Source organism: Schistocerca piceifrons, chromosome 8 (assembly GCF_021461385.2).
Source record: "Schistocerca piceifrons isolate TAMUIC-IGC-003096 chromosome 8, iqSchPice1.1, whole genome shotgun sequence".
Taxonomy (NCBI): domain Eukaryota; kingdom Metazoa; phylum Arthropoda; class Insecta; order Orthoptera; family Acrididae; genus Schistocerca; species Schistocerca piceifrons.
In genome coordinates, this window is record NC_060145.1 from 285,681,911 (window position 1) to 285,699,814 (window position 17,904).

At 39.0% G+C, this 17,904-nt stretch overlaps 1 protein-coding gene across 2 annotated transcripts in view; it reads right to left on the reverse strand.

The window, feature by feature from the left end:
- Positions 1-985: 985 nt before the first annotated feature.
- The window catches only part of LOC124711371 (novel acetylcholine receptor chaperone), a 40,343-nt gene continuing 23,424 nt past the window's right edge, over positions 986-17,904 (reverse strand). For both annotated transcript variants that reach the window (XM_047241416.1, XM_047241417.1), the window contains exon 4: positions 986-4,937. In XM_047241416.1, the coding sequence (XP_047097372.1) occupies positions 4,833-4,937 (105 nt within the window). In that variant the 3' untranslated portion in view covers positions 986-4,832. The remainder of the gene's footprint in view (positions 4,938-17,904) is intronic.

The window sequence follows — 17,904 nt, forward strand, 5'->3', positions numbered from 1 at the left end:
GTAAATGGCAACTCTTTTAAGGGACTGAATGATATGGTGTTCGAGCTTTTTGCACTTCCTTTCCCCCTGAAATCACTCCAGCACATTGTGTATAATTTTACGAGCACCACTTTGTATTACAAACCTCTCTTTCCTTTTAGGGTTTGCGGGTGTCATACTATAACCTTCTAACAGACCTAATGTGCCTGTACACTCATTTCAAAATAAGAGAAAAGAAGAAGCAACATAAAGTAAAACAAAGACGTACAGAAGGCATTTGGTCGTTGGCAGTACCGTAAAAGCAGCGGTACAAGCCCGATCTCTTCTGGTACCTCAAGCAACCATAGATCAAAACACTCCCCATCTAAAACTGATACGACAGTGGTTGAATAATACAACAGATTTTCGTAAAAAGTTAAGAGTTATGGCATTTCAGTTTGCTGTAACTTTTAGTATGTTGCATACATGAAATCTTCTGAACAACTGTTACAATACTGTCTAATAGACATTTGTTTATAAAAAATTACATTTTAATGGAGAAATTTTCAACTAATGAAAATGTGAACAATTCTAAAGACTTACCATCCCAAACAATATCTTCACTTTGATAAACCTCATGATTAATAAAACTGATATGTAGTTATCAAGAGCTTTCCATTCCTTTCAACTTAATTATTTACCATGTCATCTGAAAAGGTTCTCACATTTGGATAGCCACAAGCAGAACATATTTTTATCTAATATGGAATGTACTGGAAAGTGAAAGATACACCTCTTTCTTCCATCATGTACCGCATCATTTACAAAATAGATGCAGTTGCAGGCTCATACTAGGGCTGGTAGGCAGGAGGTGGAGAAACAAAGATTGTGCCACTGACGTGTGGTTCTTTGTAAAATAGTACATGGTGTAAATGGACACAGTTCTGCTACAAGGTACCCACCTTTTTTTTCCCAGGATTATAATTTTAGCATCAAAACTAATAGGACCAAAACAGAAGACTCACAGTAGAAATTCTCAAAAGTGATTTATTCAAAAATGTATATGTACATAAGCATCAAACATGAACAACAAATATGAAAAAAATACGGAGTACACACTCTTCTTATAATAATCTCTCCTATACACAGAACATGGTTTTAAATGAACACTTTATATGTGATGAATGGCAAAACAAACTAACATTCCTGAAAATTATTCTCATGCATGCATATTTTATAATCTGTTCTTTTTTAACATGTTCACAGCCAAATAATTTGAACCTTCTCATTCACTCTTAAGTGTACAAAACAAGGCAGCGTTTAGTTTCCTCTAGCCGCCCATGACTAGATATTTCTTGCAGTTTTCATTATTGAGATCTAACACTTTTTATTGAGAAATTTACAGTTAAACAGGTTTATAATGTGAAAAAATCTATGAATGTGTGTCAATACAGTACTTTCTGTTACAAAAGTTGATACCCAAAATTAATAAAATATGGATACTTCAGAAAAAGGTCGTAAGCTGCATCTTCGAGTCCAAACTTTTATATTCAATATCAGAAATTATAAGATGGCTGATAACAAAATGAAACTACACAGACATCATCAGGCTTCCCAAAATTAATGTACAATGCGGCGAGGGGTGCATGTACTACAAGACCACTTTCTTTGTTATATGTGTGTGTTTCTATCAGCCTTATAATAACAAATACATTCAATTAAGTACAAATATCATTTATGATCTCAGCACAACTCCTCGGTGCTAATTTTCATTGTGACTAGAGTTTGCATTTAAGTCTTTCTACAAATTCCTTCTCTTTCAAGTCACAAAATTATATTTACAAGCTCACACCATGGCAGATTGCTAATAATAGTAAAATGGTCTTATGATAGTTTAGTGTATTTGATTACAATTTATTAAACAGGAAGGTACAGAGGAAATTTAATAAAGACAACTTTCTGATAATGAAACTGTCCAATTCCATAGGCAATAGCTGTGTGATATGATAGAAGACTCCATTCCACTGCAGTAATACTTTTGAATACTTAATTTTTTACATTAAAATTTAGAGGAAAGAAATGTGGAAGCAAAAGTGCAGTTACAAAAAATTTCAAACAGTGCTCTTCACCTACTATGAAATACCATGTTAATGGAAATACCAAATTGAACAATAAACAACATCGGGGATATGCAAGCATTCACCTGCGAGTGAATTATACTCTCCACATAGGCACAGGCACACATACAGCACCCACATCCACAGGTCTCTGGCGATGTGTTTTTACTTAAATCAGAAAAAGAACAGTAGCTCGAAAATTAATGAAATTCTCTGTGTTGCTGTATGTGTCTACCACTATGAATCAATGAGATGTCAAAGAGCGATTGTTTGTCCTCATTTTTGTTTATTGCTTATATTCTGCACCTATGCAACAGCTGAAGAAGTATGCATTTAACTCACGACACCAACATTTTAAGAATTTATTTCTGTGTCAGTGAGAACCAGTATTAATGTTTTCAGTTTTGTTTAGGCTTATGGACACATCATAATACCTGCATGTAAGACAGATAAATAATTTTAAGCTCTGACAAATATAGGAGCTCGATCAATATTTTCAAAGCACACAATAAAATGAAACACATGTAGCAATAACTGAAATTATGCACGTTTTTGGAATGGAGTTCCATCACATTTAGAACTGCATCTGATGCTTTGACACATCAGCTTAGGTAATTTCTATGTAAATATATCTCAAAACTGTCACCTTATTTCACTGTCATCCCACTCACCAAATAAAGTACACATATAAAGGCAGCATAAGCAGATCATCATGTTTCAAAATATTGTGAAAAATTACTGTGAACTGTAACTATGATTTTGAATTCTTATGCTACAACTTACAGTGGTGTCGTCCAGAATTTCATATACTGACCCAGCTAACAATGAACTCTTGAAGATATTTTTCTGGCAGTGTACAACTGCAAAAACCACCTGCTATTACAACCATCAGCAGTTTGTCAACTACACTCCATTTTCTCTCCCTTTCATTCCAACTTCTGTGATGTTATGTTTACTTCCAAACTAATTCAAGAATGGGGAGTCCATATGGTCATTTTCTATGCTTTACAATATTAAATGTTACTTAAAAGTTTACTTCAGACACACTGTTAAAAAGACATAAACAAGAAAAGCATGTAAACCTTGTTGACATTTACTGTCCAAATTATAGTGCCTAATTCTGTGTAACTGCAGTGAATTTCTGTAGTGAGCTTCAAAGTGCACAAACATGTAGCCTGTGAGGCAGATGCAACAAGAATATTAATACTGAAATGACAGAGAAAGTTGCACACTTTGGCAAAATCCCACACATCTGTAGATGTGTAATATTACTGTAGACTCACTGAGTTAATAAAAATTATGAAACTGATGTAAATGTTAATTATGGCTATGATAACTAAATTTCAGTAATTGGTTCTAATGGCTACAGTGCACTGCTATTTGCTGTTATGCATTTATGAGAATGAAGCTCTTTATATGACAAAAATCCATCTCAAGATAAGTGCCACACACTAATTATTGCTTTATCAGAAAAAAGTTAAAATGAACATACAAACTATCACCTATTTCTTTAGTTATCGCATTAAAAAGAAAATAAATCACTTCTAATGAAACATACTCTGTTTTAGGCCTTTTAAAATATACATAGGATGAAAAATTCAGATGACTAGAACTGTGACATGATTTTTATGTACAATGGGAACATATCTCTGTCACTATGAGTCTATTAAAAACACAGCATCATTGTCTTTGGTTTAAAATTCACAAGTGGGACAGGATACATTTGATAAATATTTCTTTTTACAATAATACATTAGATGAAATGATCACATGATGCAGAAACATCAATATCTTTACACATGGTGCTAAATAGTTGAGCAAAAGCTTCCAAATAAAATACACTGCCACAACAGCCTATAAAAATATATAATAAATTATTTAAACACTAAATTCACCAAAAAAACACAAAAATAAGAGTAGTAGAAATTTACAGCTCAAACTCAAGTGTACAGGATGAGTTGTACTTGTGCAAAAAAGGTTAAAAAATTATATGCTCTCCAGTGTTGTAATCCCTAACAGGTAAGCAGCAGTCTAGAGGCAATGCACATTTAGTAGAGGCCCAGATTCACATCCTCTCAAAGAGACACGCTAAAATATAGAGAAAATGTAAATTTTCAACCTCTAGGAGTCCCAAAAGCAGGACAATACAAAGTACAAATTCCTTTTCACTGCAGCAAATACAATACTTGCAAATGTAAGTTAATGTGAAGTCAATTTTGGAAGTTTCTCACTTTGAAGTGGGACTTTCCCTCGAACATTTGTTTGGAGACATATTTGTTCCTTAACTTTTTTGTGAGGAAGAAAAACAATTATATTGGGACCTTTGCTGTAGGACAGAATATTTGCCAATAAAATAAATAAATGAAATATGGCACTAAAGCTAAGAAATGATCTTCTCTAATCCACACTGCCGACTATATTTTAGGCAAGACATTGATGACACTTAAACAAGGATAAAATTCCTTTCTCTTAGAATGTAGGATAAAATTCCTTTTGTTCTACGGTATGAGCAATACGCCAGCAATTTTTGGAAATTTACTACTTGTGGTCAGAGTCCAATAAGTTTCATTCATTGTGTCTAAATGCACCAATCTGCAGTAGTCACACTGGCTGCATCCTGAGAAATAAAGAGAGTTGTTACCCTCAAAATGCTGTATTTGATCTCTTCTCTGTAGCCCATTCTGCACTGTGTGTGCATGTCTGTGCATTTTGCATATGAACTTGTACACACACATCAGTTTGAGATGCCAGCATTCTTTAGTTCTGCTTCTTTTCACCATTTGCCATCACAACTTCAGCTGCTTCCTTCCGCCTTAGTTGCCAATCAATTACGAGCCTCCCCGTCAACATGAAGAAGAACACCTGTAAGAATTGCTTTTTTGAACTGACATATTTATTTGTACAAACTGTTTCAATATCAGGGTACTGATGTGTCTGCAAATAATGCTGCAAAGTTATGTGGATGATGATCTTTGACCATGGGAATACCAAGAATAGATAGATTTAAGTGTGAATGACAAAAATTCATTTCAAGTGCAATGTTCCTTACATCACAAACACAAAAACTGGAACTAATAAAAATGGTATAACTATTAAAATTACTGCAGGTAATGGTCTGGTTATAATAACTCTTTCTGCTCACAATCCTGCTTACATATTGTGGGGTAATCTTCTGCTGTTCAACTAGTCTGAATACATCCACTGAGTTTCATGACACCCTATGAGGGACATTCAAAAAGTTCTCAGTGTAACACAGGTGGCATTCATGAGGGTATAATATCAAGATCTCTGCAATTCACAGCTCTTTAAATGGCATACTGCTTAAACTACATAAGCACATAGATTATGCATGTCCCTATCTCTGTCACTGTAAAGTTTGAAACCAACATCAGCATTCATAATGATGAGATTAAACTTTTGAACTGTGGCGCTACAGAAGTAAGCAAAAGTTAGATAGTAGATAGACCAAATAAATAATGCGGTAGTATTGCATCAAACTGCGGGAAAGAGAAGTTTATGGCACAACCTGCCTAAATGAAGGCATCAGTTGTCATTTTGGTAATGGAGGGAAGTATCTCTTCAATACACACACATCAAAAAAAGTTTTGCATCACTCCGGTTCCCTGAACTCCTGAAGATAGACGTTGACTGTGGATAATGTATCACAGACACAGTCCCTTTGACTGTTCAGAGATGTCACTAAACCCACCCAAAGATGTAAACAACCATGCTTGAGCATTCAACCACGAAGGAGGTACACGGCTCATGTTGTCTGTAGTTCAACCATGCCTAGACGGTCAATAGCACGGTTTGATTGCGTCCGCATTGTTACTTTGTGCCAGGAAGGGCTCTCAACAAGGGAAGTGTCCAGGTGTCTTGGAGTGAACCAAAGGGATGTTGTTCAGACATGGAGGATCGACACAAAGAGACAGGAACTGTCGATGACATGCCATGCTCAGGCTCCTCAAGGGCTACTACCACAGTGGATGACTGCTATCTATGAACTATGGCTCGGAGGAACCCTGACAGCAAGGCCACGTGTTGAATAATGCTTTTTGTGCAGCCACAGGACATTGTGTTATGACTCAAACTGTGCGCAATAGGCTGCATGATGCACAACTCCACTCCCGACGTCCATGGCGAGATCCATCTTTACAACCATGACACTATGCAGCACGCTACAGATGGGTCCAACAACATGCCGAATGGACCGCTCAGGAGAGGCATCACATTCTCTTTACCAATGAGTGTCACATATGCCTCCAACCAGACAATCGTTGGCAACGTGTTTGGGGGCAAACCGGTCAAGCTGAACGCCTTAGACACACTGTCCAGCAAGTGCAGCAAGGTGGAGGTTCCTTGCTGTTTTGGGGTGGCATTACGTGGGGCCGACGTATGCTGCAAGGTGGTCATGGAAAGCGCTGCAACGACTGTACGATATGTGAATGCCATCCTCCAACCAACAGTGCAGCCATATCGGCAGCATATTGACGGGGCATTAGTCTTCATGGACGACAATTTGCGCCCCCATTGTGCACATCTTGTGACTGACTTCTTTCAGGATAACAACATTGCTCAATTAGGTTGGCCATCATGTTCTACAGACATGAACCCTATCGAACATGCCAAGGATAGATTGAAAAGGGCTGTTTATGGACAATGTGACCCATCAATCACTCTGAGAGATCTATGCCGAATTGCCATTGAGGAGTGGGACAATCTGAACCAACAGTGCCTCGATGAACTTGTGGATAGTATTCCACACCAAATGCAGGCATGCATTAATGCAAGTAGATGTGCTACTGGGTATTAGACGTACTGGTGTGTACAGCAATCTGGACCACCACCTCTGAGGGTCTTGCTGTATGGTGGTACAACATGCAATGTGTGGTTTTCGAGAGCAATAAAAATGGCAGAAATAATGTTTATGTCGATATCTATTCCAATTTTCTGTACAGGTTTCTGAACTCTCGGAACCAAGGGGATGCAGAATATTTTTTTGATGTGTGTATTTAGTGGTTATTATATTGGAAGTTTACTTTTACACAGAATTTCTAACAGTTGTTACAGTTGTGCATTCTTTAACATAAATGTGAAAGCTTTCTGAAATGACATTTTATCTATTAATCAGTGCATGTATAACAACAGTTACATACCCCAGATCACATAAATTACAACACAAAGGAGTAAACAAAAAAAACTGTCAATATCAATTTACATGCCTCAACATAAATTTAACACCCACACACAGTATTAAGTCTAAACATACAGTCTCTCCCCTTCACTTATTTCACAAGACCACAATTTCTTACACGTTTTGTGTCTGGCATTGCTAAGTGGTTTTGTGAAAGCATCGGCTAACATTTCTTCAGAAGGCAGAAGAGCAACATCAATAACACTGACTCAAAAAGCCTTCTCATAAAATGATACTTTATATCTACATGCTTGGATCTAGAGTTTGTCACTAGATTCTTGGCTAACTGATGGCTCCTTTATTACAACAATATACTGTAACTGACTTTGACACTGCTTGGATCTACCTCAGACATAAGTTGTCTTAACCACAGTAATTTTTGAACAGTTGATGTTAAGGCCATAAATTCAGCTTCACAGGTAGGAAGTGCAATAATTTTTTGTTTTCTACTAGACCATAAAATTAGAGATTTTTGCATTTTTATGCATGAACCAGTTACAGTGGGACTGTCACTGATTTTATTTCCCCTATCTGCATCACTGAAGGCCATTATTTCTCTGTTACCATCTCTAGAAAATTATAACACGTAGTTCACGATTCCCTTTAAATATCTAAACAATCTTTTTACTGACACTCAATGAATCTTTTTAAAACAATGATTAGATCTGCTAAGGAGATTTACAGCGCGCGTATCAGGTCTGGAGATCTGAGATGGATATAGAAGATTTCCTATTGCCTCTTGATAATATACATTATCACCTGATTCGACTGCTTCAAGGTCCAAACTAGTGTTGATGCCGGTTTGGCTTTATCCATTCCAAATTTCTCCAGAATTTTTTTTGCACAGAATTTCTGGGAGATCCAAATTTTTCCTTTTTCATCATCCCATGTAATTGCCATGACTAAGCATTGGCTTACCTGTCCTAAATCTTTTATCTCAAAAAATCTATTTTAAACTGATCCAAAACACTTCGGTCATTTGAGAATAATAGCATATCATCAGCATACAAAGCTATGATGACTAAATTGGTGCCATCTCTGTGAAAATAGATACATAGATCAGTGTTTGATCTGTTTAGTTTCAGTTTTCTTAATACCTTGTCAATTTTTTTATTGCAGTTCCTGCCAGCTTATTTGAGTCCATAACAGCTTTGCTTGACCTCCATACTTCTCCAGGACTTGAAAAATTTTCTGGTGGAATGAATAACTTTCTGCATTTACATTTCCATAGAGAGATGCAGTAGTGATGTCAATATGGTTGGTCTCCGGGTTCTCTCAAGCTGCCATAGACTCCAGGTTTTCTCAAGCTGCCATAGACAAGAGATATCTAACAGATGCATGCTTGACTACTGGTGCGTAGGTTTCCTGACAGTCAACACCCTGAACTTGAGCACATTCTTTTACCACTAGGCATGTCTTAAATGTCTCTAATGTACTGCTAGTCCCAGGCTTTACTTTTAATACCCACTTAGTCTTGAGTGGTTTGTGTCACTTGGGTAGCTCTACTTCTTCAAATGTTTTATTACAAACTAGAGATGAAAATTCTTTCTTCATTGCTTTTTCCATTCTTCATTATTTGTCCCTTCCAATGTCTTCACTTGAAAGTCATTCTTTCAAATAGTAAGAAACATGATCAGGCCATGTCTTGGGCTTTGATTCTCTATTGTACCTTCAACATGTAACCTCTTGAACTATGTTTTGATTTTCATGACCCTCATCTTGAGCTTCAGTTTCTATTGAATCACTGTCAAAGCCATAAAAAGATTCATTATCATTTTCTACTCATTTGACTTCTCTTTCAGTTTGTAAATTAATGGTGTCCAGAAGAACTGCTTCTTGTTCCAATCCTAAGGCATCTGTGGTCTTAGGTTCCGCTGTCTTTGAGCTTGAAAAATTCTCATCCTTAAGGAATTTTACATCCCTGCTGACAGTTATCTGGCAGGTCTCCCCATTGCTGAATCGATAGCCTTCGGTTGCCTGACAGTAGTCTACAAATGTACGCTTTTGTGACTTCTTATCACATCACTTTTTAGCATGTAATTTCTGATGTTTGAAACAATTCAGTGCAAATCAATTGAGTGCAGTACTGTAATAAGGTAGGTACAGATGTTAAACTTTCACCCACAGTAACAATATCTTACTGAACAATACAGACATATTTTATGGTAGAGACACTATTGATATTACAGTTTTGTGGAATATTTTTTGTGTGTTGGCGTTTCTTTTCTTTTTTTCCCACGTTCTGTTACTGTTTTAATGTTTAACAACATTTCAGACAGTATTTCCAGTTGAAAAGTTAAAAGTTGCACTGTACTGCTTTCTGATGTCATAGGCCAATAAAAGTGTTCCTCTGATAATTGCACCTATTTTGCATTCTGACCTTGCTTCCCGTCCTATGGGAGACAGATTAGTGAGGTTCTGGTATACATGATCATGATGTATTGCTTTCACAAGAAAACAATGTTGCAAGAGCTATACTGCTTGATGTTAACGTGCCATTCTCTTGAGCTCAACACCTCTCATCATGGGGGATGCTGACTCAGTTTTTCAGATGGATTGAGAGGACATAGAGACTTGCATGGGGCAAAGTTGCATGTTCGTGAGCCTGGAGTCAGTCTTCCAAACAGACTGGAGTTAGTGCAAGGGGCATAACAGCATGTTTGTGGTACAGGAGTCACCAGACACTATCCTTAGTAAGTGCAGCAACGAAGTGCAAAACCATTTTACATTATAAGTAATTATTTGGAGAAAACTGTTTGCAAACCAAAGAACACTGTATAATAGGGACCAACCAAATGAGGCAGTGCAGTTGTTAGTACACTTACCTCATGTTTGAGGGAATAGAGTTTGTTCTGTATGGCTATCCTGATTTAGGTTTTCTATGGTTTTCCTAAATCATTTCAGGCAAATTTCAGAATGGTTTCTTCATAAAGGCCACAACTAACATCTTTTTCTGTCTTTATAGAAGCTTATTTGCTGAACACATTCTCTGAAAATTATTTTGAGAAGTTAGTTCACGAGCCCACGAGAATAGTAAATGGTTGTGAAAACACACTTGACCTCTCAGTGACAAATAATCCTGAGTTAATAACGAGCATCAAAACGGATACAAGGATTAGTGAACAAAGGGTTGACGTAGTGAGACTGAATATTCTAACCCCCAAATTCTTCAAAAATAAACAAAAAATATACCTATTCCAAAAATCAGATAAAAATTCACTTGATGCCTTCCTGAGAGACAATCTCCACTCCTTCCAAATTAATGATATAAGTGTAGACCAGATATGGCTTGAATTCAGAGAAATAGTATCAGCAGCAATTGAGGGATTTATACCAAATAAATTAATAAACAACGGAGCTGATCCTCCTTGGTACACAAAACACGTCAGAACACTGTTGCAGAAACAACGAAACAAACACACATAATTTAAACAGATGCAAAATCCCCCAGATTGGTGATCTTTTACAGAAGATCTAAATTCAGTGCAGACTTCAATGTGAGATGCTTATAACAGTTTCCACAACGGAACTTTGTCTCGAAACCTGACAGAAAATCCAAACAGATTCTGGCCGAAAATCCAAACAGATTCTGGCCATATGTGAAGTATTTGAGCGGCAAGAAACAAACGATGCCTTCTCTGCGCGACAGAAATGGAGATACAATTGAAGACAGTGCTGCCAAAGCAGAGTTACTAAACACAGCCTTCCGAAATGCCTTCACAAAAGAAGACAAAGTAAATATTCCAGAATTCGAATCAAGAACAACTGCCGACATGAGTAACATAGAAGTAGATAACCTCGGAGTAGTGAAGCACCTTAAATCACTTAATAAAAGCAAGTCTTCTGGTCCAGATTGTATACCAATTAGGTTCCTTTTAGAGTATGCTGATTCATTAGCTCCATAATTGACAATCATATACAACCATTCGCTCGACGAAAGATCCGTACCCAGAGAGTGGAAAGTTGCACAGGTCACACCAATATTCAAGAAAGGTAGTAGGAGAAATCCACTTAATTACAGGCCCATACCATTAATATACTGCGTGAAGAGTTTGACATAGCACTGAAAGACCTGAGTCGAAACGAGGCCCCAGGAGTAGACGACATTCCATTAAAACTACTGACAGCCTTGGGAGAGCCAGTCCTGACAAAACTCTACCATCTGGTGAGCAAGATGTATGACACAGGCGAAATACCCACAGATTTCAAGAAGAATATAATAATTCCAATCCCAAAGAAAGCAGGTGTTGACAGATGCAAAATACTAACACGAATTCTTTACAGACGAATGGAAAAACTGGTAGAAGCCAACCTCGGGGAAGATCAGTTTGGATTCCGTAGAAATGTTGGAACACGTGAGGCAATACTGACCCTACGACTTATCTTAGAAAATAGATTGAGGAAAGGCAAACCTACATTTCTAGCATTTGTAGACTTAGAGAAAGCTTTTGACAACGTTGACTGGAATACTCTCTTTCAAGTTCTAAATGTGGCAGGGGTAAAATACAGGGAGCAAAAGGCTATTTACAATTTGTACAGAAACCAGATGGCAGTTATAAGAGTAGAGGGGCATGAAAGGGAAGCAGTGATTGGGAAGGGAGTGAGACAGGGTTGTAGCCTCTCACCCATGTTATTCAATCTGTATATTGAGCAGGCAGTAAAGCAAACGAAAGAAAAATTCGGAGTAGGTATTAAAGTCCATGGAGAAGAAATAAAAACTTTGAGGTTCGCCGATGACATTGTAGTTCTGTCAGAGACAGCAAAAGACTTGGAAGAGCAGTTGAATGGAATGGACAGTGTCTTGAAAGGAGGGTATAAGATGAACATCAACAAAAGCAAAACGAGGATAATGGAATGTAGTAGAATTAAGTCGGGTGATGCTGAGGGAATCAGATTAGGAAATGAGACACTTAAAGTAGTAAAGGAGTTTTGCTATTTGGGGAGCAAAATAACTGATGATGGTCGAAGTAGAGAGGATATAAAATGTAGACTGGCAATGGCAAGGAAAGCATTTCTGAAGAAGAGAAATTTGTTAACATTGAGTATAGATTTAAGTGTTTGGAAGTCATTTCTGAAAGTATTTGTATGGAAGTGAAACATGGACGATAAATAGTTTGGACAAGAAGAGAAAAGAAGCTTTCAAAATGTGGTGCTACAGAAGAAAGCTGAAGATTAGATGGGTAGATCACATAACTAATGAGGAGGTATTGAATAGAACTGGGGAGAAGAGGAGTCTGTGGCACAACTTGACAAGAAGAAGGGACTGGTTGGTAGGACATGTTCTGAGGCATCAAGGGATCACAAATTTAGTATTGGAGGGCAGCGTGGAGGGTAAAAATCGTAGAGGGAGACCAAGAGATGAATACACTAAGCAGATTCAGAAGGATGTAGTTTGCAGTAGGTACTGGGAGATAAAGAAGCTTGCACAGGATAGAGTACCATGGAGAGCTGCATCAAACCAGTCTCAGGACTGAAGACCATAACAACAACAACATCATTAACATTATGCAGCAGGATTCTGGAACATATATTGTGTTTGAACATTATGAATTACCTCAAAGAAAATGGTCTATTGACACACAGTCAACATGGGTTTAGAAAACACTGTTTTTGTGAAACACAACTAACTGAAGTGTTGAGTGCTACTGACAAGGGATTTCATGTCGATTATGTACTTCTGGATTTCCAGAAAGCTTTTGACACTGTACCATCAAGCGGCTTATGGAATATCGTTGTGACTGGATAGCTGACTTCCTGTCAGAGAGGTCACAGTTCATAGTAACTGACAGAAAGCCATCGAGTAAAACAGAAGTGATTTTTGGCATTCCCCAAGGCAGTGCAATAGGCCCTTTGCTGTTCCTTATCTATATAAACAATTTGTAAGACAATCTGAGCAGCTGTCTTAGGTTATTTGCAGATGACGCTGTCATTTATCGACTAATACAGTCATCAGAAGATCAAAACAAACTGCAGAACGATTTAGAAAAGATATCTGAATGGTGCGAAAATTGGAAGTTGACCCTAAATAACGAAAAGTGTGAGGTCATCCATATGAGTGCTAAAAGGAATCCATTAAATTTCAGTTACACAATAAATCAGTCAAATATAATGGCTGTAAACTCAACTAAATACCTAGGAATTACAATTACAAACAAATTAAATCAGAATGAACACATAGAAAATGTTGTGGGGAAGGCTAACCAAAGACTGCGTTTTATTGGCAGGACACTTAGAAAATGTAACAGACCTGCTAAGGAAACTGCCTACATACACTTGCCCATCCTCTTTTAGATTACTGCTGCACGGTGTGGGATCCTTACCAGATAGGACTGACAGAGTACATCGAAAAAGTTCAAAGAAGGGCAGCATGTTTTGTACTATCACAAAATATGGGAGAGAGTGTCACAGAAATGATACAGGATTTTGGCTGGACTTCATTAAAGTAAAGGTGCTTTTCGTTGTGATCGAATCTTCTCACGAAATTCCATCACCAACTGTCTCCTACGAATGCAAAACTATTTTGTTGACACTAACCTGCATAAGGAGAAACAATCACCATGATAAAATAAGGGAAATCAGAGCTTGTATGGAAAGATATAGGTGTTTGTTCTTTCCGCACACTATATGAGATTGAAATAATGGAGGATTTGAAGGTTGTTCAATGAACCCTCTGCCACGCACTTAAATGTGATTTGCAGAGTATCCATGTAGATGTAGATGTAGATGTATTTATCTATTCAGTTTGTGTGTTTGCTCCTTCCATTTGTGCCAAAACTGAAAAGTTTCCTTAATCAATACCAAAACCCAGTGCTGCGTATTGTTCTGTGTTGTTGCCTGGCTCCCAGAATCCTCTCAAATGGCCTTACCATGAAATTATCCATCTCCAGCTGCAAGCACCACTTCCACAATTACCCCCATCTGTTCAGTCTGCCAGTCGTCAGTCCTCACCAACCTAGCCCTGCACAACCCTGCAAATCTGGCCCAAACCTCCTCTCCATCCATAAAATTCTCATGCTTTACAATCTTGTATCCCACCTCTTGCCCTCCAGGTACTAGAACGGTATGCACAACTGCACCTCAAAAAACTCTCCACACCTGTTGACCTCCCACTCCCCCCTTTGGCTTACCACTATCCACGACTGCTATAACAGGCTCCAAATCTCCCCCACACCCCCTGATAGCTGATAAACCCTGTCTCGCAGACGTATTAATCTTACCACACCCTCAAAAACTCCCTCCTACCCTCAAAAACTCCCTCCTACCACCATACAGGATCCAGAACCTAAACAGACCCAAAACGCAGCCATTAACCTTTCCACCAAATGCCTTGGTATCATTTCTTTCCAAATGCCTTACTCCCCCCCCCCCCCCCCCCCCAATTTCAATCATGCTGGACTTGTTAAAGATCCCCTCACCTTCCTCCTGGCCTCTCCTTCCTCCTGGCCCTACAGTGGAAACACATTTCTGCCACCAATCCTTCAAATCTGACTCAACCCAAAACCAATGCTGAACCTTTGACTCAGTTCACTCCTCCATCCAACTGTGATGCACCTGCCCTGCCGCCAAATTACCCTCTGTTAATATTTCAGAATTTCTTAACCTCAAACCTTGCCTTACCATCATTACCCAAATTCCTCAACATGGAAGCTAACCTTACATTGACAGAAAGAACTGCAAACCATCACCTAAAATCTGATCCTGACCTTATGATTCCACCTGCTGACAATGGCTCCACCACTGTGGTTTTGAACTGCTGGGATTACCCAAAGAAAGGACTGTGGCAGCTGTCAGATTCGCCCACCTATAACCTAGCCACAATGACCCCATTCCACGAATCCAATAGGATGTCCAATATCTCTTCAAGAACCTCTCCCCAGAGTCAAAGTCTATAAACCCACCCAAGATGCCCCATTGCAGCTGGTTATGAGACACGAAGAGTTTCCTCCACCCACTCTTCACAGTCCTTGTTCCTTTACCACACAGTGCCCTGCTCATCACTATTGATATCATCTCCCTTTACCCTTGGCCGCTACTGGACACTACCTCTCCCCAATGCCCAACTGGTTTCAAACTTAAAACCTTCTTCCTGGTCACCACGACGAACTACATCCTCAACCACAATTATTCCAGCTTTGAAGGTATCGCCTGCAAACAAATCTGCGGTACAGCAATGGGCGCCAGCATGGCACCATCCTATGCCATACTACTACGGGGCATCTAGAGGAATCCTTCCCAACCACACAGAATTCCAAACCCCACCTGGTTCAGATTCACTGATGACATCTTTGTGATCTGGATCAAGGGTGAGGATACCCTATCCACATTCCTCCAGAATATCAACACTTTCTCTCCCATTTGCCTCACCAGGTCTCCTCAAGCCAACAAGCCACCTGCATTCAATGTTGATATCCACTTCAAAGATGGCTACATCAGTATCTCCATCCATATCAAACATATCAACCACCAACAATACCTCCACTTTGATAGCTGCCACCCATACCACACCAAAAACCCCCTTCCATTCAACCTAGCCACCTGTGGTCATCAAATCTGTAGTAACGAGCAGACCCTCTCCAAATACACCAAGGATCTCTCTAAGGCCTTCACAGACCGAAATTACCCTCCCTACCTCGTACGAAAACAGATCTCTTGTGCCTTATCCTTTCAGTCATCCACCAACTCCCAGAGTCCCACTATCGGCCCACAGAGCATTCCCCTCATGACTCAGTACCACCCAGGACTGGAGCAACTCAATCACATTCTCTGTCAACCTCTCATCGTGCCCTGAAATGAGGAATATCCTACCCACTATTCTTCCCACCCATCCCATGCTGGTATTCCACCTCCCACCGAACCTACACTATATCCTCGTCCATCCCTACCCCACTTCTGCTCCCAATCTCTTGCCTCATGGCTGATACCCCTGTAATAGACCTGGATGCAAGATCTGTCCCAAACATCTTCCTATCACCACCTACTCCAGCCCAGTCACAAGAATCATCATTTCATCAAAGCCAAGACTACCTACAAAAGTAGTCATCTGATCTACAAGCTAAGGCTAAGCTGCAACCACTGTTCTGCATTCAACATGGGCATGACAACCAGCAACCTGTCTGTCCATATGAAAGGCCAGGGACAAACTACAGCCAAGAGACAGCTAGACCACCCAGTTGCTGATCATCCTGTGCAACATGATGTTCTTCACCTCACTGACTGCTTCTAAGCTGCAGGTACAGAAATACAGACCCACTTCCTCACATTGTTTCATTTCAAAAGCTCATAAAATGTTGTTGTTGTTGTGGTCTTCAGTCCTGAGACTGGTTTGATGCACCTCTCCATGCTACTCTATCCTGTGCAAGCTTCTGCATCTCCCAGTACCTACTGCAACCTACATCCCTCTGAATCTGCTTAGTGTATTCATTTCTTGGTCTCCCTCAACGATTTTTACCCTCCATGCTGCCCTCCAATGCTAAATTTGTGATTCCTTGATGCCTCAGAACATGTCCTACCAACTGGTCCCTTCTTCTTGTCAAGTTGTGCCACGAACTCCTCTTCTCCCCAATACTATTAAATACCTCCTCATTAGTTATGTGATCTACCTATCTAATCTTCAGCATTCTTCTGTAGCACAACATTTTGAAAGCTTCTATTCTCTTCTTGTCCAAACTATTTATCGTCCATGTTTCACTTCCATACATGGCTACACTCCATATAAATACTTTCAGAAACAACTTCCTGACACTTAAATCTATACTCCAATGTTAACAAATTCCTCTTCTTCAGAAACACTTTCCTTGCCATTGCCAGTCTACATTTTATATCCTCCCTACGTCATAAAATAAAGAATGAGAAAGGTATTTGGGAATGCCCACAGCCTTACTGTGGGCATCCGTTGCAAGATGATGTGCTTATGTTGTTCTGGAATATTACTTAAGTGATGAGAAAGATTGGAGCAGGCAAAATACTAACTAGGCTGGTATTATCTCTGTTAGTGAAAATGGTGAAAAAGTTAAAAAGGTGAAAAGATGTATGACATGATCAATAAGAGAAACATATCTCCTAATGCAAAAGGAGAACCCAAATTTAAAAATTGGTCTCACAAAATTCTACTCTTTACAACTAAAACGTATAAAATGCCAGCCAGTGAAGGAAGCATGCACTAGTATTTATTGCACTAATTTGAAACTTGTTTGTTACGCCATAAGCAGCATCATAAGAAAGAAGTACACAGAGATGGACCTAATGCTTGTACATGTCAAGAACTGCAAGATAAATGTTGGTTGCAGGAGTGTGCAATGTGTCCTGGTGCTGGAGTGATGACTGTTGAAGCATTTATACCTTCACAATACTGACAGAGATGAAACCTATGCATTGTGGGAAGGGGGAGAGTTGGTGAAGAAGACAGTACAGCCAGAGAAGTTTGTTACAGAGGTTGGGCAGTGGGTCATGAAAGGAATATCCGGAGGATTCAGACAGAGGCCGTAGCAGAAGTAAAATCAGCCACATCCCAGAATACTGACACATTAGTTCTTCATTTTGACTTTGCTGAGTACTGGTCTGTTGCTTTGCAGAACAAACTTCAAAGTTACCACTGGCACACATCACAGTTATCAATATTCACATGTGATGCTCACT